Raw genomic sequence first — 27,898 nt, 5'->3', positions numbered from 1 at the left:
CTTGTCATTTTGTCCTTAAGTCACTGTTTGCAGAAAAGTTTCTAAATATTGTGTTTTCCTTCCATCCTACCTTCATGCCTTCCTGCCTTCCTGCCTTCCTGCCTTCTCACCTTCCTTCCTTCTTCCTTCTCTCCATCCATCCATCCATCCATCCATCCATCCATCGATCCATCCATCCATCCATCCCTCAAAACTTTGCCTGAAATCCATTTCACTGTGTGGGACCACAAACAGTTTAAAGTGAGTATTTAGCTTATACCTTACAACAGACTGAGCTCTCCAGAAGTCAGATATCTGCGAAACATCAACTTCCCTAACTGCTCTGAATTTTTTTAATTTTTTTTTAAATTTGAAATGGGGCACTGCTATGAAATACTGTCACTACATTACAGATGAAAGAGGTGTTTTTTGGATCATATTTCCTATTTCATATTGAAGAACTTTCTTCCACTTGGAACTCTCTTGGAACTCTTAAGAGTTAACTGGCATTGTGTGGAGGAAGGGGAAATCAGAGATCAGCTCATTCTGATATCAGTGATCTCACAAGTTACTCCTTAAGCATGTGGTTTCATCTTAGGTTCTTCCTGCCAGCAATTTCTCACTTTAATCATACACCCACAGCAAGCCAGATCTTTAAATTCAGTAATTCTTTCTCAGGTTTCAGCAAGTCATTGGCAGCCTGAGCTATTTTTGGGATATTTTCTCTACTGCAGATGCAGCTTAGGAAAACGCAGGGAGCATGCTAAAGACCTGCAGCTATTTGCCTTGTACAATTTGCTCATTCCTCTTTATTTCTCTGTTTTCCTACACTCATCACTTAAAGGACAATCTTTCTTGCACACCAAATCCCTGGAGCCTTATTAGAGGGACTGAAGGCTCCCAGACACGGATTGCCTGCCAGCCACAGCACGGTAAGGACATGGACAGTTTTGTCTAGCCTAACATTGCAGCTTTTTAAGCTTTGCTGAATGTTTATTTGTCCATTGCTTCCAAATCAACATTGCTGGCATGGCAGGCAGTCTCCAGCTCTCGGTCTCCATTTTTATTCCCTAAAATCCTCAGCACTTGTAAGTAACACATTTATACTCACTGTCTCTTTGTGTGTTTTAGAAATGACTGACACTAATTTTGATCAGTTCCAGGGGTCAAGGATTTTTCTTTACATTTTGCTATCTTTTGGACATCTGTAATTTCTAATCCTGATTGAAACTGTGGATATTTTATTGCCTGATCTTCCTTGTTGAAGTTATATTGTTAATTTTGTTACTTAGCTCAGAAAATAATACAAATCAGGGAATAGTTTTATGTGCAATAGATGGAAATGTTATTAAAAAGCCCTGCTGCTGCTGATTTACAGTTTTTTACATTTCCTTCCTGTCTTGTGTTCTGGCTCTGCTTTAATACCTTGAGGCTGCCACAGAGCAGTACACTAACATTACAAAGGGATTGGCAGCATAAAACCAATGCAGCAGACAGAGCTGTACTAAAAATGACTAGATTTTTTCATGCAGTTATTTTATTTGCTCACAGAAATGCACCAAGTAATCTCTACAAGAATGGTGAAAATTTATTAAAGTTCTTTAGATTTAGTAGATTTAGCATAAGGTTCTGAAGGTGGTATTTTTATTTCTAAAAGTCTCTTAACAATTTCAAGGCAATTTCTATGATATTGTCAATGTTGCCTTGAACATAAGGCTGACACCTGACCCTGGCTCTCTCATCCAGCTGGTGAGTCTGCCTCAGTTTCACTGAAATCACTGATACTAAATTAGCTGAATGATAAATAGTCATCAGTCCATTAATCCTCAGTTCAATTTTATACCCAATCCCAAATATTAGTACTCAGGTTGCTTGAAATCTTGAGACTCAACACATTTCCCAGAGACCACAGGAAGAAAGATGGATGTGTTTTACTAAAAGTTAGCAAAGCACTCAATTTTTTACTGTTAACAGAGAAACTGTTATGTCATTAGACAAGTTACAGAGCACACATGTAAAGCTAAATCATTCATTTCTCTCTCAAAAAATCAATGTTGCTCTCAGCACAAACAGAATTCAGGTGAAGGAAATTTTACCAACGGGACAGGTCTGTGCAGAATTGAGTGTTTTGGGAATTCAGTGAGATAAACCTTATACAGGGATTATGCCTGTAGAGACAACAATTCAAGTGGTGCTTGTTTGGGTTCATTTCAGAAAATGTTGTCCTAAATTGTGCCACTGATAAAAATTATTATTAGAAAGACAATGCATGTTGTCACAAGATATGCAGAAAAGAAATAATCTGAATAATGAAAAAACAGATGACATATATAACTGTTTATTTTCAAAACAAACTGTTGCATACAGGAGCTCTCTGGAAATTGAAAACCTTGTCTTTGTTAGAGGAGGAATATTGACCATGGAGATTGGCAACTCTCCAGACCTTCCCAACTGAGCATACACTCATACCACGTTAATATACTCATTTTTTTGGTGTGCATATATACTAAATCAGCCACACACAAGATACTAAAGATTAATTGACTCTATAAATGAACCAATTTATAATTCAGCAGCAGCACTCCATAACTCGTACTTGATGATCCTTGCCTAGAAATCAGAATATAAAAGGGCTAATGGATATCAATAACTGCAAAGTGGAACCCATGCTGATGTAAAGTAAAACTAGTTCTAGAGTCAGAACATGAGTCTAAAACTTGATTATTCCTCAGAATATCATAGAAGTGGGTCCCTCTAATTTTAGTGACACCCTCAGACACACACTAAAGCTGAATAACATACTGTACATGAACACTGCCATGGTAATTGGCCAGTTATATTCCATTCAGCTTACTTGGTTTTCTTAAGTTTACACTTTATAATTTTAGCTCAAAAATCAGTTTAGAAAAGGTTAATTGGTGCTGTACTACTCTGCAACTGGCTACACTAAAAGCACCCATAGTTTCAATGGCTCCACTGACATGCGGTAACTTACTACACTGCAACAACCTGATCAATGGCTAAGCCCTTCATTGAAATTGAAGGGACAGTTTTATTTTTCCTGGCTGTCATTTTGCATCAGATTAATTCTATTAAATCCAGTTGAGGGACTGTGTTGAAAGAGGAATCATCAACGAAAAGTGAATAGTAAAAATTCTTTCAAGGACTGCATCTGAATTTTAATAGTCATACAGAGCAGGGCTCTGCAACAAAAAACTGACAAATTAGTGGTGTGCTGGTGTATATTTGGAGGCAGCATCAGTTTAGAGGAGGAATAAAACAGAATTGCAGAAATTACAGAAAATATTGTAGGAAATTAAGGTCTTATTGGAGTCAGGAATAAGCAAACAAGGGGGCAGCTGAGGCCTGCAGGCTGCAGACTTTTATGTGAGGAGGCAGGAGGCACTCGCTTGGTGAGTCCAAGCAGCTGGGCATTCTCTTCTCTGTAGCTGTTGAGTCCTGGCAGCACCAACATTGCCCAGCCCTCTCGCAGATGGCAACAGAAGGATGAAAATGCCCTGCAGCCTGTTTCTCTTGGATCCTCCCATCTCCATTTCTTCCCACATCAGCCCACAGCTGGAGTAGGCCTTGGCCCACTTCTGAGTCTCATTTCAACCTAAACCTGATAACAGTTGGAGAAGCACTAGGTAGTAAGGACTACCTGGGGAGGATCAGAGAGGGTCTACAGGGCCTGGGCAGCAGGATGGAAGTAACAGAGGAATGGAGAGGTAACAGACATTCTGGAGGACTGTGCAAAGAGACAAGTAGACAAACAAAAGCACAGCTGCTTCCACTCAACACTCTGAATGTAAAACAGCTGAGAAAAAGACAAAACCGTATTAGAGTACACCACTAAAGATAGAGATATTAGAGACAGTACAGCACTGATGATATCCTATAAATATAGGTCAGTCCCTATTTAAAACATTATATAGTTTTGGTCACTCACAACACAAAAAGATCAATGTGTATTGTAACAATGAGGCAGGAGTATGAAGGCTATTGGTAAAAATATCATCATGGAAATTAATTATTTAAGATGTATGACAATGTTGGCCCAAGAACAGATAAAAAATCAAACATAGCAATTAGAATTCGGAGAATACAGTGAAGCAGTGAGATGGGAGCAAGAAACATAATTATCAGGTTTTTATGATGAAGAATGATCAATTACCAAAAGCAGTGTCCGTTTTTGCAAGTTGCTGCAACATTATATCATAACATTATATTATAATTGCTCCAGGACTGTTTCTAGGTCACTGTCATACATGTTAATTTAAGTGAGATACAAATCAGTCTCTGGGTGTGATGAACAGATAGGTGCTATAACTTACTTTAGTAATGTTGCTCCTTTTGACATCACTTCTCTCTATTATAAGATAACAAATGCAGTAGCATCAGCCTCTTTCAGATACACAAATAAAACTAGCACTTCAAGTTAAAGAAAAATGAATAGAGCAATCTTGGTTCTTGTTGATATTCTGAATAATCTCGGAAATCTGTTAGGAGACTGCATAGCTTAGGGTATTTTGAATGTATTTTAAGTGTAAATAAGAACCAAAAAGTTACTTCCATGTTAAATTTTTTTATTGTTTAAAAACCAAGTTGACTTGGCCATTGGCATTAATATTACATGAATTTCCATGATAATGTTTTGTAGACTGCAAATATAATCCCTGATGCCACCCTTTGGTCTTTCTAGATATCGGCTTAAACTAAATATAGTTGCAATGGATTCCTTGGCTGTGTCCATCAAATATGGCAACCCTTCTTTAGTCAGTTCTCATGGATATTTCTATAATCTTGCTGATTCTTGACTGACTTTTGTTTTAATACATATAATGATCAAGCTAGCAATCATAAGAAATAGAATCAATAGCAAAGGCACCCAAAAGTTATATTTATACTTGAAAGTCTGAGTCCAGGTCATTAAGGCAAGTCACTGATATATTAATGATATACAGCAGCTTCTAACTCCAATTTATGCAACTTATTATGCAACATCTTTTCCTCTGCCATGTCCTGTTCATTACTGAAGTCACTAACTTTATCTAAAGCTATAAAATATACAAACTCAAAGAATATAATATATCAATTCAGGAATGGTCTACTAAATAAAAAAACTACTTTTAACAAGGATAGCAAATGCAAGTAAAATTTTTTTCTCAGTAACACTGGCTCACATTTATCCCTAAATATTTTATGTTACAATGCCAGACACTGTATTAACCTGTCAGTACTCAAAATTAGAAGGTAAAAAAGTCAGTTTTGTGTTTGGCAAAGAGAAAACATAACATCTCAGTCAGGATGGAGGAAAGAGATTACTATCCCTAAATATGAGAAAGCCTTCAGATAAGATATTGATCCAGTCACATTTATGTCTAATAATTTCACCATTTTAGAGTTAGATGGAAACAAACAATATCTCAGTCTTGCAGAGCATGCTGACATAGCATGGCCCACAGTTTTAATTCTTTAATGTAGTTTGTGCTGGTGTTATTAATAGACAGACTAAAATAGGAACTTTGGCCTGGCTCGGCTTTGGTTCACTGCATGGCCTTGGGCATCACATAACCTCTGTCTCCAGTTCTCTATCTGCATAATGCATTTGTCTATCTAGTGACTTGGCAGAGTCATGGGGCAAATAAATGAGTCACTTCACGGAATTTTTTAATTGAAATACACTGACTTCTCTTCTACACTTTTATAATATATTTCCTGAATTTTAACATAAACTAACTTTTTTCATAAAGGCAACCAAAGTATTTAAATAAACAGAAAGAAGAACTCCTTCACACTTACAAATTAAAATCTCTTGAACTAAAAGAATGGAATCACAGCCACAGCTTGTCACCTCACAGCCCAAAATACCTTTATCTAATGCTTTTTATAAAGGTCTTTACTGTCCAGGGAAGAAGGAAGAAAGAAGGAAGACTAATTTCGCACCATGCAAAGAAATAACAGGTTACATAGTTAGTAAAATCTGCACTGCAAAGTATGGTCTGGGCATAACAGATAATAGAATCTGTGAACCAATCTCCACTATTACACTGGCAGTGAAGACCTGTACTTCTTTTTAATGTAAACTGGCTCTGAGTGCAAGAGAGTCATATTCATTTGACTGCATTCCATGTTGTTGAGATGACTTGCCCAAAGCTAATCAAGTTAGTTATATGCTTAGTTATTTTTGTTGCTTGTTGTCCATTGAAACAAATAAAATTTTCTCTAGAAGATAACTTCTCTGCTGCAAATCTAACCCTTTGTGTCTTAAGGAGAGAAAGAAACCCTCCCTTCAAGGCAGCCCCCGAGGGGACTTTTAAGGCATTGACATGCAATACTCAAACTGAATTACAGAGTCATCTGGCATTTCTTTCAAATGCAAAGATGGACAAAGCAAGTACATTAATTATCAAAAGTTGAAAAGTTCACTACTGATTGCAGTGGATGCTGCAGCTTTACAAAGCCCAGACATCCAGTGAAAAACTGATGCCTCATTAGATAGAAGCAATTGTATCTTTCCAGGCGATGTTCTTGGATGCTCACTCATCCACTGTTTTATTTTTCCTTATGATTTGGTTAATTCTTTGCTTGGATTAGGGTCGAGATCAAAAATGGACCTTAATATAAACGAGTACTTATAACTCTGGGACACACGAGACATATGCTGACCAGTGTTGCTGTACTAAGCAAGCAGTGAGTTGCTCCCAAAGTTAGTCCCTTTCAGCTCTGCTAACCAGGAGCATGGATCTCGTGATAGCACAGCTACCAGAGAATGGTAAATGCCATTCCATTGCTAATTATATCACTACAGAACAGTGAGGAAAAAATAATGTATTGCCCAAATGTATGTAGATATGTTTGCATGCGTAACAGGTTCCTGGTCTTGGAAGTAGCTTGTCCATTCCACAAGTAAAAAGAATTCAGAACTCCAACCTAATTCATAGCTTATGTCCTCATGGAACTTGGCAACAGGACAAAGAATAAAAAAACCCAAAACTCTAAAGCTGATCTAATCACTAATAATGACATAATTATTATGATACAACTACAAATTTATGATAGATCTAGTCTGACAATGCTTTTTTAGGACAACAGGTCAAACGAGGATGCAAAAAACCCAAGCTCTAATTCATTCCCACTGTAAATTGGCAGTATGCCTGCCCTTTGCCTTCAACGTGAGATTTACTTGTTCACTCAGGCTCTAATTTTCAGTTAGCATCTTCCCTGAAATAAATAAGGGCAAGGAGACCAGCTCCTGTTTTAACCCCTTTATGAGAAATCAGCTCTGGGCCAGGGCCCAACCAGTCACACGCACCACTGCTGCTCCTGATGGACGATCCAGAGAAGAAATTCAGCTTTCTTGTGCAGCAGAACTTGACCGTCACTTCTCACAGGAGCCCCTCAGATGAAGCTGATTGGGTCGTAGTCTAGAGTCTAGATCGGGTGCTATTTAGGTCATGGTGACAAGGCAAGAGAGTCCTGGTTGGTGATTTTGTCTTCTTCACTGTTTTTCTTACTTGGGAGTACCATTTTTAGTTTTTGATGGTTTTTGCTTTTTTTTTTTTTTTTTTTTTTTTTTTTTTTACTGAGTTGTGTCCCATAAGCACTTGTGGTTTTCTTATTTGCCAGGCACGATTTTGGGAGCAGGGAAGGCGTTACCCGACGGGGAGGGAAAGGGCAAAAGGGCAAGGCAATTCCAGGGAGTGGGAATCAGAACAGAACAACAGCAACTATTAACATAAAAACAGGGTGTTTTCCACAGTTAACAGAACATTAACAGAACAAACAGGAGCTTGTTTGTAACATTCCCAATATTTATGATTAAGTTGCACCAGCCTAAAAAGTAATCACTTTTAAATCCAAAGCAAGAATCTCCAGAGGAAAGGCATATTTTCATATAAGGGTCTTCATTTAGATAGTACATTTAGATTTACTTTTTCTGGAGTAACTTTCCCATATACAGAGAAAATTTATTAAGAAAAAATTAACAAACTTCAGAGGCACAGCAGCAAGAGCCATCTAAAATATCAGTGTGGCTCTTTTATGTCCAGATAACCAAAAAGTAACACTCAAGGAGGAAAGAATAGAAGGAATCAGTGAAATAGAGAATAAGGAGAAATAATAAACAAGCAGATACATGTAGATTCATGTAATCTGATTGTATTGTTTAAGGAACAATAATACATTCAAACATTAAACCAGAAAGAGTTGCTTCTACTTTCTTGTTTTGTGGAAAATGGGATTTTTGTTTTCATTGTGACACAGCTATTTGAGAGTTTCAAAACAGCAAGTCTTGCTGAGGAAGGGATTTTGAGTTGTTCTAAATTTAATACTTGAGTCATGTTAGTGTGTAAATTGTAGTAAAACATAGAGCAATACTCCATCCTTCTGTAGCTCAAACGGTATCAGCAATGAAGCCAGAGGATCAATACTACCCCACAGTCAACCCAAAAGTATTGTCACAGGAAATTCTTGATTCTGGAGAAAACACTTCACCATAGGTTGAACTGTGATGATAAAAAATGTATTTAAATTATTTACTGTCTTACCAGAGGGATTTTGCCATAGCGTAGCCCTGAAGTAAAAATGAAGAGAGAATTGAGGCAGCCAAGTGGTCCATTATGTCTTCTCAAAAGACAAAACAGTGAATGATTTATGATAAGTTAAATCAGCAAAACCCGTGGTTTATCTCTATAAATACATTTTTAATGTGGTTATTGATTTACTATTTAATGATGGTTGGTTAAAAGATGAGGTCCCATGATCTGTATCCATTACTATTAAAGGATAAGTGTTGACAACTTGTGGATAGGTATTGTTTGTTGACTTCCACATATTGCATAAATATCATGGCCAGGCATCAATGACTCAGGTCAGGGTGTGTTGCTCAAACCTCTGTACAAAAGTCAAGCAAGCAAAATTCCTGAGTCAGTATTTTATATACTAAAATATAAAAAAGAAACATAAGTTTTATAAAAGCACAGGACTTGAACGGCAGTTTCTGAGCTGCCAGGTTACTTTCAATATTGATCAACTAAATTTTCATCCAGGGTAACTATTGCTTCACATCAAAAAGAAAAGAAATTAACTGGGCTCCATTGTCTGAATGGCACTGTGAGCTTTTGCCACTAGAGTGTGTCAAGGCATTTGTGAGGAATAAACCTCTTCACGTGCTGTATCATTCAATTCAAACTATTACCAGAGTCTTGAACAAAGACAAGTAGTTTGAATGTACCATTTTTCTGATTTCCTGCTTGACTGCTAGAACTTGTCTTAAAGATTATACTACTAAGAAAAGGTCTCACCTCATTAGTCTGCTTATGCTGCGCACAGGGATTTTTATATGGATACTGAACACAGGCATCCAGAAACAGTCCAGCCAATTTTAGGATCCATTACACTGTGCCTATGTTTTCAGTTCAATGTCAATGAAACACATCCCTTTCAGGCTAAGACTCTTACTTTGATGCAGCACAATAACCATGCTATTTGTATTGAAAAGTCAGCACAGACAGTCAATGTATGTAAATCTGTCCTTTCCAGCTTCTCTCTCTGCTGGATGTCCGCAGTTGCAGTAAAACTGGGAGGGGAGGAAAGGAGGGGGGAAGGGATCCCACATACCTATACAAAAACTGCTGAAAATCTGAAAAGGTACTGAAAATCTGTGCTGAGAAAAGAGATGTTCCAGTGTATTTTAAAAATCCATTTGAAGAGAAACTGTAAAAGCTCCTCTCTTTGATAATAAAAAAAAATCAGAACATTTAAAATTAGAAATGCCTTAGCACAAAGTATTTCCAGGATCAAACAGAGTATGTTGCAATATACACATTTGGTAATGCTAAAAATCAGGATCTGCCTCCACATTTTTCTGAATCAAGGCTTGTCCCTTTCTCCATCTGTAAAATTGCACTGACAGCACTCCCTTTCTCTCTCTTTTCTGCTCACTTTTGTCTCTTCATACTGCAAACTCTTATTAGATGTTTTGACTACGGAGGTTCTTAGTAAGTTTTTCACTGTCCATTATGTCATCTCCATGCTGAAGATTTTAGCTACTAGACCAACCCTAATAACTTTTCTTTGAAAGGCATTAAAAACAAAACAAAAAGCAAACAACATCCAAACAACTACCTATAAGAGATAGGAATCCTACACCCAATTTGTAGTCATTTACATGCTCAAGTGATGTTGTGAATGGAGACATAGTAGTCTCTATTTCATCACCTGTTTTACTTCCCCTAGAAAAGGTCTGATAAGCCTTTCTTGGAGACTGCAGTAGCTTTCGGAACTTCCAGAGGCTGATGCTGTCAATGATGAGTGACAATGATGAGTGAGCAAAACAGCTTCTGAAATCCCTATGCATTCACCCCAGTCAGTCATATAGGATCAATGGGAGAAGAGTCACAGATCAGAAGATTCTGCCTTTTCCCAGATCAGCCTGAGAAAATGAGAGTCTGATAGGGTATCTGGAGTTCTCATCATCTGCTCTGTAACTTTAGATGAAAATTTTGAACATCATATCTATTTGAAATGAACAGATGGCTGACAAAAGAACACGGAACAGGAGAGAAAAGAATAGGAACACAAAGTAGAAGGGAAAGATCTGTGACTAGGTCTCTTTTACTCAGTGTATGCTGAGCTAATGATACCTCATGCAAGTATCCCACAATCACATTAGAATTAAGATATCCTGCTTTTCATGAACAACCTGTTAAAATCACAGATCCCTACCCACTGTATTTTTGTCCCAAAAATCAGAGTACAGCACAGGCAGAGCATGCAGCAAGCCTGAAGGTCCAGCATTGGTACAGTACAGGAAGGAGCTTACACCCTTATGCTCATAACAGTCACCTGAAAACACACAGATCACCTGAAAACTCCCTGGACAGTGTGTCATGAAGATTCCACAAATACAATTGAGCAAGTAAAGTTTTTTCCTGTTCAATAACAAAACTAAAATGTCATAAAGAAGTACAAATCTCAGTTCATATAGAACGCACACAATACTTTTTTTTTATGAAATAAAAACCCAGTAATTTCCATTTGGGGTAAATCTGAAATATTACACCTAATTAAAAACAAAGTGTTTTGTGACTTTCTAAAAAACACACGTATTTTACTTTTCAATTTATATTAACTTGGAAGTGGAAAATGGTATTTCTGTTTCAAAGCTGAAAATTTCATTTCAGCATGTTGAGATATTTCTTTAAAAACTAAGAAGATGTTTCATATTTATTTCAGTTGAAACTATTTTACTTCAACCTAATCTCAAGAATAGTCCCAGTCCTTTCAAACATCTGTTGTTCTAAGAATTTTAAAATCCTTCAAAATTTTTGTCCAGCTCTATTCATAAACTCAAGCAACATTTTGGCCCTAGAATCTTGGGTAAGGAAATACTCAAGAGACTTCACCTTTCCATTTCCCACCACTGTGTCACTAGCTGATATTCCTTCGTATCCTCATGCAGCAATAGCCCTACCTTCGCTGTGGCAGTCCCTTGTGAAACGTTTTCTAGAATTAGAGTGTGAAGGCTGGAAAGTGCCCTTGCCACTTTTATAAAGAGGGAAGAACACCCAGGAGAAGGTATTTAAATTATGTCCTGAGGCAAATGAAGTTGATTTATGTCAGGGATTATTTTTATCTCTCCAGTCAACTAGGAGTTATGTAGCAAAGCCTGTATGGGCACAGCCATGCAGCACTGATCGGTACCAGACTCTGACAGTGCTCGAAAATAAAGCCAGCTTAGCAGCAGGCGGAGCTCTGCCCTTGCGAGCCCTTGGCACGGCTCTACGGGATGGGTTTCCCCGGCCAAGCTCCCAGCGCCTGCTCTCTGCTCAGATAGGCACCACGTGAGCCCACTCCACAGCACTTGGACAGTACAAACCAGACATCACTTGCAGATTGCCACAGGAATTCTGGAGACTGTTGGGTTTGGCTCCTGCATCTACCACTCCACTCATGTCCTGGCATACTGATGAGGGAAAAATGGGATGGTTATGACAGATCCCATGCTCCATTCTTCAGTCACAAACTGCCTCTAAACATCTCTAATCTGTGCTGAGAGCAGGTTATTTGAACCATGGACACCTGGGACCCTTCTCCTTCCTGTTTTTTTGGTCTGGCTCTGACACAGAAGTGAATATATGCTTCCATGCCTGAGACCTCAATCCAAAGTGCACATCCTTTCCATTGATTTCAGAAATTCTTGCATAGAACTCCAACAAAGTATCCTTGCAGAATACCATTAGGAAAACAAAGCAAACCCCCACAACAGTGAAATTACCTCTGGAAGAAAAATGTCTATTTCCTCAAGACTTTTTTCTCTGAAAAAAAGCAGCACATTAGCTGATGTAGATGCATGTATGCAGTTGCCTGTAAGTACATGAAAAAACATTAAATATCTGTATTTAATTTTCATGTGTAGGGAAGGAAAATCAGTAAAAAGTTTGAATAAACAAATTCTCGTGCAGTGCTTGAAATTAAAACTTTGCACCACATTTCCAGTGCTTGCCAGTGTCAGGAAAATTAATCCACAACCACCAGAGGTTTATGTCCAAAAAGGAGACAGAGGAGTCCTTTTTGCTTTATTCGAATAAAGGGAGAGGCCATGGGACATTCCCCTGGGATCTCTCTAATTTTTGGAGGGTGCAGCCTTTTTTTTATCCTATTTTCCCGGTCGCATTTCTTTCTCTCTTTCCCCATTGGCTGAGGTACTTGAGAGGCACAGACTTCCCGGAATGCCTGATACCTGAGATTCCCCTCTTATGTATAACTTTCCCTTTTAATTTTTAATTCTTATAGAATTCATAGTTTTTCCCCGTTGCTTCTTTTATCTTTCGATATCCAATTTCATTTATCAGCAGCCCTACAGTTTGTTTGTAAAGGCAAATATCTTTTTCCATTCATCAATCAGTGGAATCCATCCCATTGTTTCTTTTATCTCTCAGGGCTAGTCTTATCTACAAGCAGATCCACAGCTTATTTGTAAAGACAAATTCGACATTCGTCTCACCAGCAAGAACAAATTCATTATAAACTAACATTAAATTACATTTTCCTGTACCACTGCTGAACAAGCAGTGATGGGCAAAGTCATAAATAAGAAATGCAAACAAATTTGTATATTAACAAATGTAATTATGTATCTAGCTGAATTTTAATCATCTACTGAATGTGACTCCTAAATTACAGAGGGAAAGTAACTAATGGATTCTCCGTGTCTTTTCTTTGTGTCTACAAGTAGTGTATTGTACATTTCCTAGCACTGAAAAAGGTCAATACTGTGGACAAGGAAGGAGTTCCATCCAGAGGCCAGGAGATAACTTGAACTTTATAATGTGCATCTTTTTATCCTTTTTCTTCTTTTAATTTTTCTAAGCAGAAATACAACAATTTAAGAGACACTGTCCCGTCCTTTGAAACAAGTAAAACAGAATCAGTGCGATATGTCATAAATAAAAAGATAATTATCAAAATAGTAGCTAAAAGGAATAGTTTAGAGCTACTCACATATTTCAATCTCTAACATTTCAAACAGCACATCTTCATGAGAGCTAAGAAGTGATTTTACACTATTTAATACAGTGTAGGGATGAAGTGGATATATATATTTTCCTAATAAACCTGTCTCTGAGTTCTTGACATTTTGAAACAGAGCCGCAAAAAGCACTGCATGGGGTAATGCAAAATTAAAAAGAAATTTTAAAATTCTTTACATGTTTTCTGCTAAAGATGCAGTATGCCTATATATTACACTCACAACCTATATTCCTTTCTAGGAATGAATGTTTATGGTGACATTACTTGAAAGGGGAACAGAAAGCTTATATAGCATATTACAGATACAATACATATAAATAAGGTTCTGTCAATTAAAGTCCTAAAATCAATATAAGTCCTATATTATATTTTGTTATTTTTTTGTTATAAGAATCTCCTATCATTCCTATGATCTTATAAAGCAGATGATATTTGCACAGCAGTTTGCAAGAAAGAGAACTATTTTTTAATCTCCATCTGACATAAACAAAGCTGATACTAGCAAACCTTCTAGTGAATAAATTATTAGCAATTACACCTAATTTGGTTATGATACTGTCAGAACATTTCAGCAGTAGACAAATGCAATTTGATTTGAAATTCAGTGTGTTATTAGTATTTCAATCACTGCCAATTGCATTTACTTGCTATAATTATTGTTTCATAAGATTTAGAACAAGCATGTTTTGCTATCTACTGCAAGATACCATTCCACAAATTAAGGTGATTTAGATTAAGACTTGTCTTATAATAAGTACATTCTGAAGCCTAGACTTTAATACTTATAAATTATTTCTATCTCCTCCCAACTGGACCTGTTTCTTTTAAAAAATAATCTTGTATGGATTTGCCCTTTTTTCTCAGAGATGGCTGTTCCTCTGATTCTCTTAGTCAAGACTCATCCATTCCAAGTCCTAATTCTTTCTACCACTTTTCCTTTCCTAATTTTCCAAAAGAAATCCTAGTGACCACAGGTCTCTGATGTTGAAAGGAGTGTTTTATTTACAGCTTTCTACAAACTTTGTGGAGTGAATTCCCTTTTTCCACAAAAAGTTGGTGCAACAGACCATCCTGTTTCACCTAGCAAATTACAAGCAAACATTAGAATAACATGTGCAATCTAATGTGTTGGTAATGAACAGAAACCTATGTAATAAGGTTATGTCATGCCAATTTTTTGTATCCTGATGTTGGATGATGACCAGCAGTGGCCTTGTGAGGGAGCATATAGTTGGAGAAGTCATGATGTGATACTGACTTGTGTGATTTATCCAACATTTTGAAAGCAAACTTTCTTCTGATGTCTTAACCTTAAAGTGGCTACAGTAGATAATGCCATCTGATTTTTATAAATAAAAAGTACATACACTTTCCCTTGTCATCATTTGGAGAACGAGCACAGCATTTCTCTTACTGTGCCCTTGTTTATAATAATGATTACCTCAAATATTGACAACCATTATAATGAGATACATTATAATATTAAAGGCTGTATAAACAAATAACTATCTTTCTGACAGATGTTAAATGTTTTAAAGTAGAAACTTTTAAAGTTTTATAAGTAATAGATTTATAATGTATCAGTTTGGAAAAAGCCAGAACAAATCCACCAAACAAAAAACCTTCAACAAATCTCTGAACTTGGATTTATCTTTCAAGGAAAAAAAGTTATATGTAGCATAATTAGCAGGTATGGCTTATCTCCTTAATTATCTCCCAATTCCTTGAAATGTAGAATTATGTATGATGTGAATGTATGAATACAAGAATTCATACCCCTCACTTCATACATCACAGAACAAGTTTTCTGCATTGTCTTCATGACGCTCGTAAGAATTGAATGTCTGCATTAAGGCAATAATTGTAATCAAACCACATTATTCACCCAGCAATTCACAGGGCTCAGTAAGGAGTTAGTTTCCCAGAAGCACAATTAGTTTCTCTGATACACATGTAGTTTTTATCTGTTGGATTTAGACTGAGTATTTCTCACCTCTCTCTGAAGCATCAGCTCAGTCTTATTGTCTGGACATACATCCAAACTCTATCCACACAGATCAAATCAGAAGTTAAATCAGGGAACACCAAGACTTCTAAAATTAAAAGCAATGTAATTCAGCAGTGCAAAATTCATACTCTTCCATTGGCAGCTATGCAATTTCTAAAACTCACCTGGTAATTCTTGTTCCAAAGCAGAAAGACAAAATTTTATCTTCATTTAACAGTTTCTCAAATAATTTCCCACATTTTTCTACAAGCTTAGTATAGCACAAATGGCTTTTCTGATATTTTGATTAATTTTTCCCTAGTAGTAGCAACTAAACAATTGGACTAGAAAAGTGTATGATTATTTTACAGAATTCTATCTTGCTTAATATATTTCTAGTCTTCATAACCATTTTCACGACTGTGCAGTATGTCCCTCACCCTCCACAATCCTGAGACCCTTCCCTCTCTACTTCCTCCCTGCTCTGCCCTTTTTGGTTTTACAGCACCTTTTCTCAAGCCCACAGCCTAGGTCTCTCATGGAGTCCACTTGATGGCAAACTGCATCTTCAGACCTCTGAGTGAAATAAAATATGAGCAAATCTGATGTTATTTTTTCCCCTTCCTGATCAGCATGACAACACAGTCAATGGCAACACAACTGTGTTAGAGTCTTGGCTGTTGCTAAGGAGAAGGGAGCTAGGAAAAATGTGGGAGCAATGTCACTAAAATCTGCACGTACACAAGGTATTTCATACATCTCCTTACCTCGATACTGTGAAAAGGAATATGGCATTATAATAATGCGAATATATCTCATATGGCATTATTTCTCTGCTCCTTGGATAACCAAGGAGGGCTACCCAAGGGCTCAGTATTTATACAGAAGATAATTATCTTCTTCACTCCATCAATGTTATTTATATGATGTAAGATTTAGGGACATAAGAATTTTGCATTTCTTTGGTGCTGACAGCACTTAGGAGAGTCTTAACTTGGTCTGCTTCTCATCCTTTTTCTATTTATGTTCTTGGAGCAGGTAGTACAAAGAAAAGGATTTTATTTATCCCCCTTCTTCTCTGCAAGTTCTCTTGACTTTGTTCTCAGTCCCTCTCTGCCTGGCAGACAAGGCAACCTTTGGGACCCTGTGCTATTAGCGTCATCACAGGGCAGATGTTCAGTTCATGGAAGAGATGTTTCCTGCCTGGCTGTGAGCTGTACGCTAATGTGACAGCCTGGCAAGTATTTGAGAATGTCACTTCTAGCAAAATAACTGTCCTGAATGGTATTTGTCATATATAAAACCACATATCTATCAACAACAAAAAAACCCAACAAAATTCAACTCTAATATATATTTCAAACGAGATGCCCACAGGCACTTAAAACATGAGTACATGTCAGTAGCCATATGTGCTGTAATCCTCCTCTTTATACACAGACCCAGCATAATCTTTTCATGCACCATGTATCTAATCTCTATTCTCTGCTTTGGAAGCAAGATTAATCTCAAACTTTCAGAATTAATTCAAAGGCATTAAGTAGCTTTCAAATCTTCATTATTTTGGCAACCAAGTAGTTAAACAATGTGGCAAATGACCAAATCATTTGTGATACCACTTCATTTCAGGTTCTTTAAAGCCCTGCAGCTGAACCACAGCTGGGTACTTAATGCAGAGTTTTATCTTTTGGAAGAATGTTGCTTTTAAATACTTAATAATTATGAATTCATTTGCCATTTATTTTATAAGCAGGGGATCATAATGAACTCATCTGTTATTCATGTGAATGTCAAATGTGTTCCCATGGGAGTTTTCTTCTAATTCACTATTAGTTAGTGGACTCATTAAATAAAATGTTATCCATTTTTTACTCTGAACATGTAATGCTTGGTAATTGTTCATCAAAGGGTAAATGTAATATTTTTCTTTGATAACTTTCAGTTCAGATTTAACTAGAAAGAGAACTAGTTTTAGATTAAGTGTACTTCTAGAAACAGAAGTAGATTTGATAAGCTGTGAGTCTTCCATTTAAAATGCAATGAATGAGATTATAATAAGATAGTATTTTAAAAAGTAGATGTATTCTACTATAAGCATTCATGCTTGAACTACACGGATTTAACATAACAAGACAAGCCATATCCAATATATATTGTTTAATGATAGTTCAATGAAAGACATATTTCAGTATTCCTCAACAGTTTACAGGCAGCTGTTCTATTGCAATAGAAAATTTAGAGGTGAGAGACTTACAGGTCATGGAGGAATCTGAATGTGATGACACTGGACATCTGGACTTGGACCTGTGAAAACAACCACAAAGTAGGCAATAGAAAAACAGAGAATTCTAACTCTTACGTGATTTTTTTAAAGACATCAACACATAGGATTGTTATTAAATTATTTTCAAATTTCTTCTATATCCCTAATCTAAACTGAGCATTTATTTCAATGCCTTAGATCTGACATGATATGCTAGGATTCCCCACAACTGTGTTATATGTCCAATCTTGAAATGCTCTTTAGAAATTCTAATCAAAACAAATGAATTATTATTGAGATGCAGTTTAAAGGGAGATGGTACTAAACTCAGAACTTATAATTGGAGCCTCTAGATCAAAATACTTATAGATTTACTCTAAAATACACAAGGAGAGATGTTCTTTTTATTTTCATTTGAAGTAACAAGGATATGTTTTTAGTATTAAGAATGGAAATAATAATTTCCTCAAATCATATGTATGGTATTTAAATAAAAAATATGTTATTATTGTGCAATCTCTGGCAGTCAGTAGATCATTAGAATATTAAGAATGAAGAAAGCACTGAGAAAAACAACCCATGCAAATCAAAGCTCAGCTACAAGTCTTGACACATCTTGATGACAGATATTTTCAGATGTTAGGAACTGTAACTTCACCTTTTATAATGGTTAGCAGGAAACATAATAAGCAACAGTATTTCCTGAATGCTATGACTTCTTTCATAGTTCAAGATATAGTATTTATTTTAATCTTCTAAAATATGTTTTACTTTATTTAAATAATGATCACGTTAAAAACAAAAGGTCTACTTTTACTTGCTGTAATGGCAGGCTGAGTTACATGGATAATGTGAAAAAGGCATATCAGAATTAGTGAATGAAAGGAAGAGTGCACAAGAGAGGTAAGACTTTTGAAATTTGCATGTTTATCAGCTGCTTTTTATTCACAATTAATCCAATGTGTTTATTTTATACATTAAACAACTACGACAGAAATTATCACCACCAGCAGGCAGCCTGAAGGCTTTTCCCTAGAGTGAGAATACAAATGTGAGAGATAACAAAAATGGGAAGACATAAAGTTTTGTGGGGATGGATATTGATCTATAAAAATATCACTTTCCTTGAAAACAGAGGACAGCTCAGGAGACCTAGAAACTGAAAAATCATTCATCAATTTACAAGGGGACCTACCGGCTTAGAAGGCCTGGGTTTGAATTCATCACTCTGTAACAGTGAAATTCTATACACCACACTGGAGTAATTTGATTTATACATGTCTGAAAGGAGAACTGACTTATGCAATAGAAAGAAAGGAGAAAATATGTTGGAGAATATGAATTCTACAGAAAGGAAGCAATAAAACTAATGAAAATGTAACTATGAATAAGTGAGGCCCCGAATTCTACCAGTTCCAACAGATCCAATTTTATTCAGAAACTTGCAGGAAACTTTGGGGTTCAGGATTGCTAGTCCCCTCTAAAGCCACAAAGATAAAAGAATTAGGATTTGGTGCACATGAGTTGTTTGGCTTTTCCTACCCACTTGAAAGAAAAGAGGAATTTGCAGGACTGAATATGTGAAAGCAGATAGGTGTGAGGGTGAGGCTGAGCATCGGCCACACTGGGGCTGCCCTGTCGAAGTGCCAGCGAGGAAAGGGAACGACTGCAATGACAAGGGCTTTTCTGGAGCCCTGCTAGCTTTTTGCCACAGAGGATAACAGCTGCTCTGAAGTAAAATTCAATTTATATCAAGTCTCTTTTAAGACAATGTATTGAGTGGTTTTAGCAGCTCATAGTGCTGAAGGACCATCACCTTTATGGCAAAACACTGGCATAAGTCAGCTTTTACTTTGCACAGAAAAAGAGGGAACTGCAATAAAGTGACATAAGTGGTGATTTTATCAAACCAGTCACAGAAATGAGGATCAACGTATCATTGTGACATGTAGACATTTAGAGATCAGAAGCACTTGAAAATAAAAGGGTAAGTAATCTAGGCACTGAGTAAAAAGAATGCCGATATTTCTAGGGAGAAAGGAAAAAAATACAGTTGATAAATAGCAATGTATTACAATACCAAATATGAAAAAATACTTGAGTGCACTGCTTGCATATTTTTAGAAGCTGCAATAGCCTACCAATGAACACTTTCAAAACAATAGCCAAAATATTACATTAGAAGAAACAAAACCCATCCAATATCAAGTGACTAGATGTTTCCACCTGGAACAGTGGAAGTAGTCCTTGGCCAATCTTAAGATTCACAGATTATTTTATAGAACTGAGAATGGTAAAGGATAGCAGAAGGATTCACTGTGTTTTCACTGCTCACAAAGGTTAAAGAAAAAAGTTCTGCAGTCTTTGGAGAAAAGAACAATATATCTCATTTATCTGAAAGGAACAGAAAGATGCTATATGAACAGTGTAAAATACCAGAGCAAGGGAGCATGAACCTGAGCTAAGAACTGGACATTAGAGGAATGGAAGTGGAATTCCTTAACACCAAAAGCTAGATAACGTGCAAAAAGACAGCAAAAGTAGCAGCCAGGAGAAACCAAATCATTTCACAAGAAAATTAAATAACACCTGAAAAAGGTAGCTCAACACAGTCTCATATCAAAACGAAGATCAGAATTTATGCCTGTTGGCTTCCTTACATGGGAGCACTTCTGTCATCCTCATCAATTAACATCGTTAATAATCAATTGGTATTGTTAACATTCATTTCTTTTCTGAAGTTGCTGCTCCTTTCATTAACTAAATTGATATGAAAGTTTCATTTTGGTATTTTTACCTGAGATATAAAATCAAATGCTGGCCCCTTGGGATGGCCAAAGGTTTAGTGTAACTCTTAGTAATGAGCAGGCTTGTAATTGTGGCGTCCTGGTCAGATTTTAATTCTTAGCAAAATATCACCATGCATTATATCTTCCTAATCCATTCACACACTTGGAAATTAATGATTCCATTTTTTTCCTAATACATCTCAATTGTTGTGTCCTATTTGACTGTTGCTGAGATTCATTAATGGTGTCTGTATAACTGTACTGGATAAACAGACACCAATATTGTTCTATTTAACTTACAACTCTTAAAGCTCTGACTCTTCAGAATTGAGAAGTGCTATTAATACAAAAGGTTCTCCACAGCAGTGGCAAACATTTTGTGAAGGAGACCAACTACAAACAGCCATGTCAAAAAATATATCCTAAGGGTATTATTAATGCATCAGCTAACATAAATCACTGTAGCTCCACTGACCTCAATGAAGTTACAGTAAATTCATATTGAGAATACAGCTACGTAAACTGCATCTCCTTTTATCACTGTACAATGGAAAAATACACGGAAAAAGGACAGGATATGGCATTAACATAATACCTGAGGAACATTGCAGCTCACAGAATTAGTTGAAAAGAATTCTATTAAAAAGCTACTACTAGTCTCACTTTCCATTTATTACAAGTGCTTTGAACCTTATTTTTTAAATTAAATAATTTTTCTGACTTCATTGACACACTTAATACTTTTATCTCTGGTTCAGAAATTGTTCAGTCCTAGATTATTTACTTTGACAAATAACATTCTAGAATGCATGGTGATTTTTTGGTTTATTTGTTTGTTTTAAAGGGTTTATTTAGTGGGGTTTGTTTGTTTGTTTGTTTTGTTGTGGTTTTTAAATGCCCAAACTAATGCTCAGTTTTGCAGTGCAAGCCCAGATGGTTTAACAGGACCAAACTCTAAATTCACATCAGAGTGAAAAATGCCTGTAAAACAACGCAAATTTTAAAGTAATACAGATTGGATTCACAGTATGGTAAAATTATTACATAGCCCGAAATATGAAACAGGACCAGGACTGCAGTAAAATAACATGTGAGGACCTGTTATCTGCTGGCTGTTATCACACTCGGAGATGATTTTTTGTACAAGATTTTTAGAAGAAACTTCAATAAGGGTTTGATACATGGAACAATAGCAGGATATGGCCTCTAACTGGTAGGAACAATTGCTGCTCTCAGACATGTACAAGTTAACTTTCATTAACTTTGTTAGATTTTGTGCACACTTTCCGGCCTAGATTCAGGGCTGCATCTAATTTCTCCTGGGGACAGCTGAGACAAAGAGAGAAGAAGTAAGTGAAGAACAGTAAATATTCTGTCTAAGCAAAATATACTGAGAAATACATGAACCTCAAGAGTGTGACAGACCAGTTTGGGAATGTGATAAATGTGATTCGTGCTAACTAAATTGTAACTACATTGGTAAAATTGTATTTAGATCAATAGAAGACAATTGTTACAGAGTGAGGGGATAGATGGGTGAGACAGGGCAAAGGACATCCTCCAGATGTTGGGAGTCGAACAAGGATGTTGGAAGGGAATAGTAGAAGGCGTAGGTCTGACAAGCAGCATCTAGAAATAGAAAGTTTCGACCTTGAAATGGGCCAAAATCGGATGATTCCAAGCGTGGGACTCAATTAAAGTCTTGTTATGGAAAACATCTGCATACATAGTTACATAGCGCACATGCGCTACTTGCAAGTCACACCTCGGTCATTGATGAAGACGACGAGCCTTCATTGGAAATAAAACCCTCAAAAGGATGAGAGACCCCTAACCCATTAGTAGAGCATGCACCATACAACATAGTGACATAGATTTTAGGAACAAAAACTAGGAGGAGTTTTCTAGAAAATTCTGTAACATATAGTATATAAGTAAGATTGTTAGCCTTGATGCTTTGGTACATGAGGTAGGGTGAGCCCCTCTTCGTACCCCTGGTTGGGGGGGGGGGCCCTCCCTGGTCAGTTTTGCTTATGCTTCATACGAACCTCAATTATACTAAATTACTTACTGCCAAATTTTGTATATTCTCAAATATATGTATCTAATACTTTAATTGTATTCATTTTGTAACTATTAAAATTTACTACAAATTTAATCTTGTTGTTTAATAAATTGAACAAATAGAACGTCATTCATAACAGGAATCATGTGAGAAAGTAATACAACCAAACCCACTTTCTTTCCAGCTGTACCTTTGATGCCTTGTAGGCTGCAGAGTAAGGGAAGAGTTGCCAAGACTGGCTCTAAAATGGGTGGAAACTCCTCAGACCAAAGGAATTTTCAGCATGGAAATCTTCCAGCTTTATTGCAGGCCCATCCAAAAAAACTCATTATGATGAGAAGATAGAAAGATAGAATTTAACCTTTGAATTTCGGAAGATGTATGTACAGACTTTTCTCTAGAATAGTAACTAACAACTCCATAGATATGCTAGCTGTTTACATAGTTCAAATCTTGAAGAGGTTTTTATTTTGTTAAACATAATTATTTGTACTATAATATTTCCTTCAGTTCTCAGAAAGTGGAATATTCTGTATTTTGAAAAGAGGACTTTGTTTCCCTTTCGTCATTGCCTGGCTCTGACTTTTCTACAGTCCCAAGCATAAATGAATCTCCTTCCCATTCAAGGCCCTTTATCTTTCCTTGATTGGTTTTCTTCATCTATTATTTAAAATTCAAACGTTTCTGTGATTTCTGACATTTTCCCCATAAATACGTGAAACGCTGCTTTAGGCTGCATCTTCTAATTTTTCACCAGCACTGTTTAATTTGCCCAAGGCCATTAATTCTCAAATTTGTGTAGCCACTCCAAGAGGCCAACACAGATTTTTGTGCAGCCCTCAGATAAACCACACTGGAGAATTGATTTGGCTGAAAAATAATTGAGGGAAAAGAGTGTTTTTAAACTTGATCTTCTGCCTCACATCTGCACAAACAACTGCATGAACACAACAAAATGGGTGGAGCAGGAAAGAGAACAATTAGCTGAGGTAGAGCTGCTTAAACCAACACTACTACTCCTGCAGAAGTGCACATGGAGCCAAACAGCCTAAATGCGCTATTTTAAGTACCCTTTAAAATCTCTCACCTGTTCCAATGACTATTAAAAGAATTGACACTAATAAGGCAAGGATTATATCACTCCTACTTACTGATGGAGCCAAATTTTGGCTCATTGTTTCCTTGTTCTGGTGATTTGTCTTCTAATTAGATCGTAGGAAACATAATGGGAAAACATAAATGATCTTTTGGCCCACTTGACAACAATCTGACTTCTACTACAGTCAGTGCAAATTTTACCTCAGATTCAAAAGAAATTAGATTGTGTCTGTTAGGATATTATTTCCCTCAGATACTAATAATTCTGATTATTTTGTTTAAAAAAGGCAATCCTTCAGAGCAGGTTCAGATCACTGAAAAATATCTTTCTGCAAATAATTTTGTGTTTCCTATAATAATTTACAGCTCTTTTCAACAATAATGAGCTGTGCTTTTTAATTAAAACATTAATTGTGAACTGTTACTTGTAACAAGTGATTTTTCTCAAATCACTGGAGCTGTTGAACATGAGGTGAGCAATAGCGCTAAACAGTTGAAGTCATGGTTAAGAGCTCCATCCTAAATCGTATTGACCTAATTGCACAACCATTCTGATTCTGTTGATACTGCTAAAGAGCTTGTTTTTCATCTGGAGTTCACTTGGGACTGCATATGAGGCACAGCACCATCATCAACCAACAGGAAAGAATCTGCTAAAGTTGGCAGAGTATAGAAGTACTTTAAGGTACTGAACACATTCCGAGTTCCTTGTAGTAAGAAATGTAAAAGTCCTTAATACTTAACTGAAGCAAAGGACCAATCAAAAACACGTTGCAGTTAAGCAAAACCATATGATCCAAAGAATAAATGCCCATTCAAATAGAAATGGAAAATTTCCACTGAGCTATGAAGAACATTTTGTGAGTCTGCAGTTCCCTCCACTTCAAGATATTTAGTAATACAGTTATGTCTTCCTGATTCCACTAGTTTCCACAGTTTTGTTCGTGTATTTGTTGTTGTCTTTAGAGATTTGGTATGCATTACATGCACTGAGGTAAAATAGGAGCACAACTATAGGCAAATACAGCAAAGAACATCAGCAGAAGTGGAAAAAGTAAGGTGTTTCTAATGATTAAGTAATATACTTAGTTTACCCTTTGATTCAGGGACCATTGCAATACAATATTTAATCAAGAAGTTATCACTATTCGTTATCTTGATAATTCACTGTTCATAGTCTTGATATTGCATAAGGATATCAATCCTAGCTCTGAGTCTTACAATAAACCTTCCAAATACCTGTTCCAGTGGAGTAAGCGATTATTTCTGTCTGTATCGTAAGCTTTTGCACTTACTGAATATTTTCATAAATATTGGTGTTAAATAATATAGGATGTTAAAAAAAAATGAGAAAAAGACAGAATTCAATACCTGAAGAAACTATTTTCCCCAAAGCAACAGAAGGTGTCACTGCTAACTGATTTTAAACAAATGAATTCCTAAGTGGAAAACACTGTTTTAAAACTTCAAAGTTGTTAGAGACCATAATTGAGTTCCCTTTTTAAGTATTCACCAGCTTCAAACACAAATATTAATTTAAAAATGGAAAAGACTGCTTCACACCATCTAATTCTCCTTTCTGTTTGCTATTATTCTCTGCAGCAGTTTTCCTTCAGCCTATGATTCACAGTCAAAGCAAGAGGAGTTTAGGCCAGTATTTGGGTAGAAACCGCCAAAGGGCCTTTTAACCCATTAGTATTAGAGATCTAGTAATTAGGGATTTTCTCTTCAAGTCCATCATTTAAGGTGCAGCCAAAATTAATATAACGAGGATGTTGGAGAAACTACTTCCACCAAGAAATGTAAAACTGAGTCTCTAAGTAGTTTGATACTGAAATCTTTCTGTTTACTGCATTTCAGCTTGTGTAATGGCTGTCTCTCTAAAATTTTGGTATTATTTTAACTCTGCGTGGCAGTCCTCACCCTCATGTCTTCCTTGATACTGTAGTGTTGCTATTCTATGTTAAACAGCTGTAACCTCCCATGCCAGAGATGGCTGCACAACACTGAGGAGTGAGGTGTCATTTTCTAAATATACATACAGATTTTGAAGTACTTTATGGCTGTTTGCAAGTCTCTCCATCCATTCAGATATATCTATATATGAGGCTAACACAAAACAATAATATAAAACACATTTCTCCTCCTTAATAAGCTTCATTTTTTATTTCCGGAGAACAGTAGGAACCCATAACCTTTTTCCTCCGGACTTCCCTTCCCTAGAGGTCCTTCTCGGGCTGCCAGCACCCAGGGCCGTGGTCTCACCGGGTCATGGCTGCTGGCTCTGCCTGCAGCTGTGGATCTACGCTCCGAGCTGCTATTCACTGGTTGTGAAGTAATTGCTAAAACTGTAATTTAAAAAAAGAAATATATATATACATATACATCTAAAGTCCGTGGCTTCTAGCCATCACGATTACATGCTAAATAGCTGCATCCAAGCACTCTCTCCAGGCTCCCAGCCTGTCGGCTCCAACACAGAAGAAGGCATTTCAGGTCACTTGAATTATTTAGCGGGGTGTTTTTAACCATCTCAAGGGCTTTGCTCCTGCCGTGCGGCGCCTGCAGAGCTCGGGTTTGTGGGTTATTTTTTTATTTCTTTTTTTTTAGCACGCGAGGTGGAGTTGCTCCACTTCCTTGGCAGAAGGAGGAGATAAAGCGCGGAGGGAAAGCGAGAGGAACGGCCCGGCGTCTGTAGGGGAGGGGAAAGGCCGCCACACCTGCGGGCCGCGCTGCCCCGGCCGCCAGGGCCACTCACTAGGTCTCTCTAACGCAGCTTTCTCTGTCTCTTCTTACTCCCCCCTCCCTGCCGATCCTCCTCTCCCGCCCGCTCCTCATTCATCTTTCCCTCTCCTGCCCCCTCCCCGTGCAGGCGAAGCGGGCGCGGCAGGAGGCGGAGCAGGCCGCCGCACGTCCCCCGGCCGGCCGGCCGGCCCCCCCGCCATGGGTCGGAAGCGCTGCGTGGGGGGAGACGGCTCCAAGATGGCGGCGGGTTGCTGCGGGGTGAAGAAGCAGAAACTCTCCAGCTCCCCTCCCTCGGGCTCGGCCGGCCCAGGTGGCGGCGGCGGCTCCCACTGCGGCGGGGCGGCGGCGGCGGGGGGCGAGCCAGGGGCGCTGCCCCCGCCGGGGGGCCCCCGCCTGAACGGCCTCGGGGGGCTGGCGGGGGGCGCCGCCGGCTGCGCCCTGTCCTCGCCGCTGCCGCCCAGCTGTGGCGGGGGCCCCGCCGGCCTCTCCCCGCCGACATCCTCGCTGCTCGCCTCCCCCGGCTCCGGCGGGCCCGGCTGCAGGAAGATGGTGGTGTCGGCCGAGATGTGCTGCTTCTGCTTCGATGTGCTTTACTGCCACCTGTATGGATACCAGCCCCCTCGGAGCCCCCGCTTCACCAACGACCCATAGTGAGTATCGCCGCGACCGCCCGCGTGGGCGCCTCGTGCGCGCCCGTCCCGCCCGGCTCCCCCCGGTCGGGCGCCGTCCCTCCCTCTCCGCCGGCTCCCGCCTCCCGCCCGGCACCTTTCCCGCTGCCGCCGCCCGGCCGCTGTCCTCGCCTGGCCCTACGCCTGTCCCCGGGCCCGGCCCGCGGGCGCCCCCGCTCCCTGGGAGCCGCGCTGCCCTCCCGCGCCGGGCTCGCACCGGGAAGCGCCGCGCTGCCCGCCAACCCGGTGACCCCTCCCTGTCCCTACTTGGCCCGTCGCGCCAGGGGCTCGCTGGTGGCATCTATCCTCTATCCCTCACACCCCTGGCAGCGCCCTGCTCCGAGTGGCCGCCTTTGTGGCGGTCTCCGCGCCCCGGGTTCCGCGGCTACCTCCGGCCGCAGTGCCCTGTCCCCGCTTGTGGGCTGTGTTCAGCAGCGCCCGAGTAGCCCACTCCCCGCCCCCCCGCTCGTTTCACTAGTAGTCCTTACTGGGACCCTTCACTAGGCAGCCTCTTGCTGTCCTTGTGTTCCGCATGATTGCAGGCCTCTCCTTCTCCAGTGTTGGATGGTGAGTACCCAGTGTAAGAGCCCTGTCGTGCGAGTACCAGATTTGTGAACACTGGTGTACCTGTACATTCCTTGTGCCAGGCGCTTGTAACGCTGCTTTGGTCTCGTATCGTGCAGAGTCCTTGCTTTGTAATGACTCCTGAATCACCCAGTGTTAGACCTCCTGAGTCCCTGAGTAATCCACCACATCAAATTCTCAGAG

At 38.5% G+C, this 27,898-nt stretch overlaps 1 protein-coding gene and 2 long non-coding RNA genes across 8 annotated transcripts in view; 1 reads left to right on the top strand and 2 right to left on the bottom strand.

Moving 5' to 3' along the window:
- The first annotated feature begins 739 nt into the window (after positions 1-739).
- Positions 740-27,898, top strand: part of AMMECR1 (AMMECR nuclear protein 1) — a 104,319-nt gene continuing 77,160 nt past the window's right edge. Inside the window, exons 1-2 of one of the 4 annotated variants that reach the window (XM_088173418.1) lie at positions 740-911; positions 26,590-27,112. In XM_088173418.1, the coding sequence (XP_088029544.1) occupies positions 740-911; positions 26,590-27,112 (695 nt within the window). Of the gene's footprint in view, positions 912-26,369; positions 27,113-27,898 lie in introns of those variants that run through there. The other 3 variants (XM_014881563.2, XR_015806896.1, XR_001403501.2) reach the window with 3 other exon arrangements.
- On the bottom strand, positions 881-27,713 carry LOC148222176 (uncharacterized). 3 transcript variants are annotated; one of them, XR_015806898.1, is made up of 4 exons: positions 27,228-27,713; positions 17,757-17,806; positions 4,314-4,348; positions 881-3,727 (listed from the first exon to the last, which is right to left on the bottom strand). It is a non-coding gene; the product is annotated as an uncharacterized LOC148222176 (long non-coding RNA). The 3 variants fall into 3 exon arrangements; XR_015806899.1 differs by having other exon boundaries at positions 881-3,601; XR_015806897.1 differs by having other exon boundaries at positions 881-4,348.
- LOC148222177 (uncharacterized) lies at positions 4,549-17,080 on the bottom strand. The gene is made up of 2 exons (XR_015806900.1): positions 12,260-17,080; positions 4,549-8,874 (listed from the first exon to the last, which is right to left on the bottom strand). It is a non-coding gene; the product is annotated as an uncharacterized LOC148222177 (long non-coding RNA).

This window comes from Sturnus vulgaris, chromosome 14, assembly GCF_052056855.1.
Source record: "Sturnus vulgaris isolate bStuVul1 chromosome 14, bStuVul1.hap1, whole genome shotgun sequence".
NCBI lineage: Eukaryota > Metazoa > Chordata > Aves > Passeriformes > Sturnidae > Sturnus > Sturnus vulgaris.
This window is presented reverse-complemented; position numbering and strand designations above follow the sequence as displayed.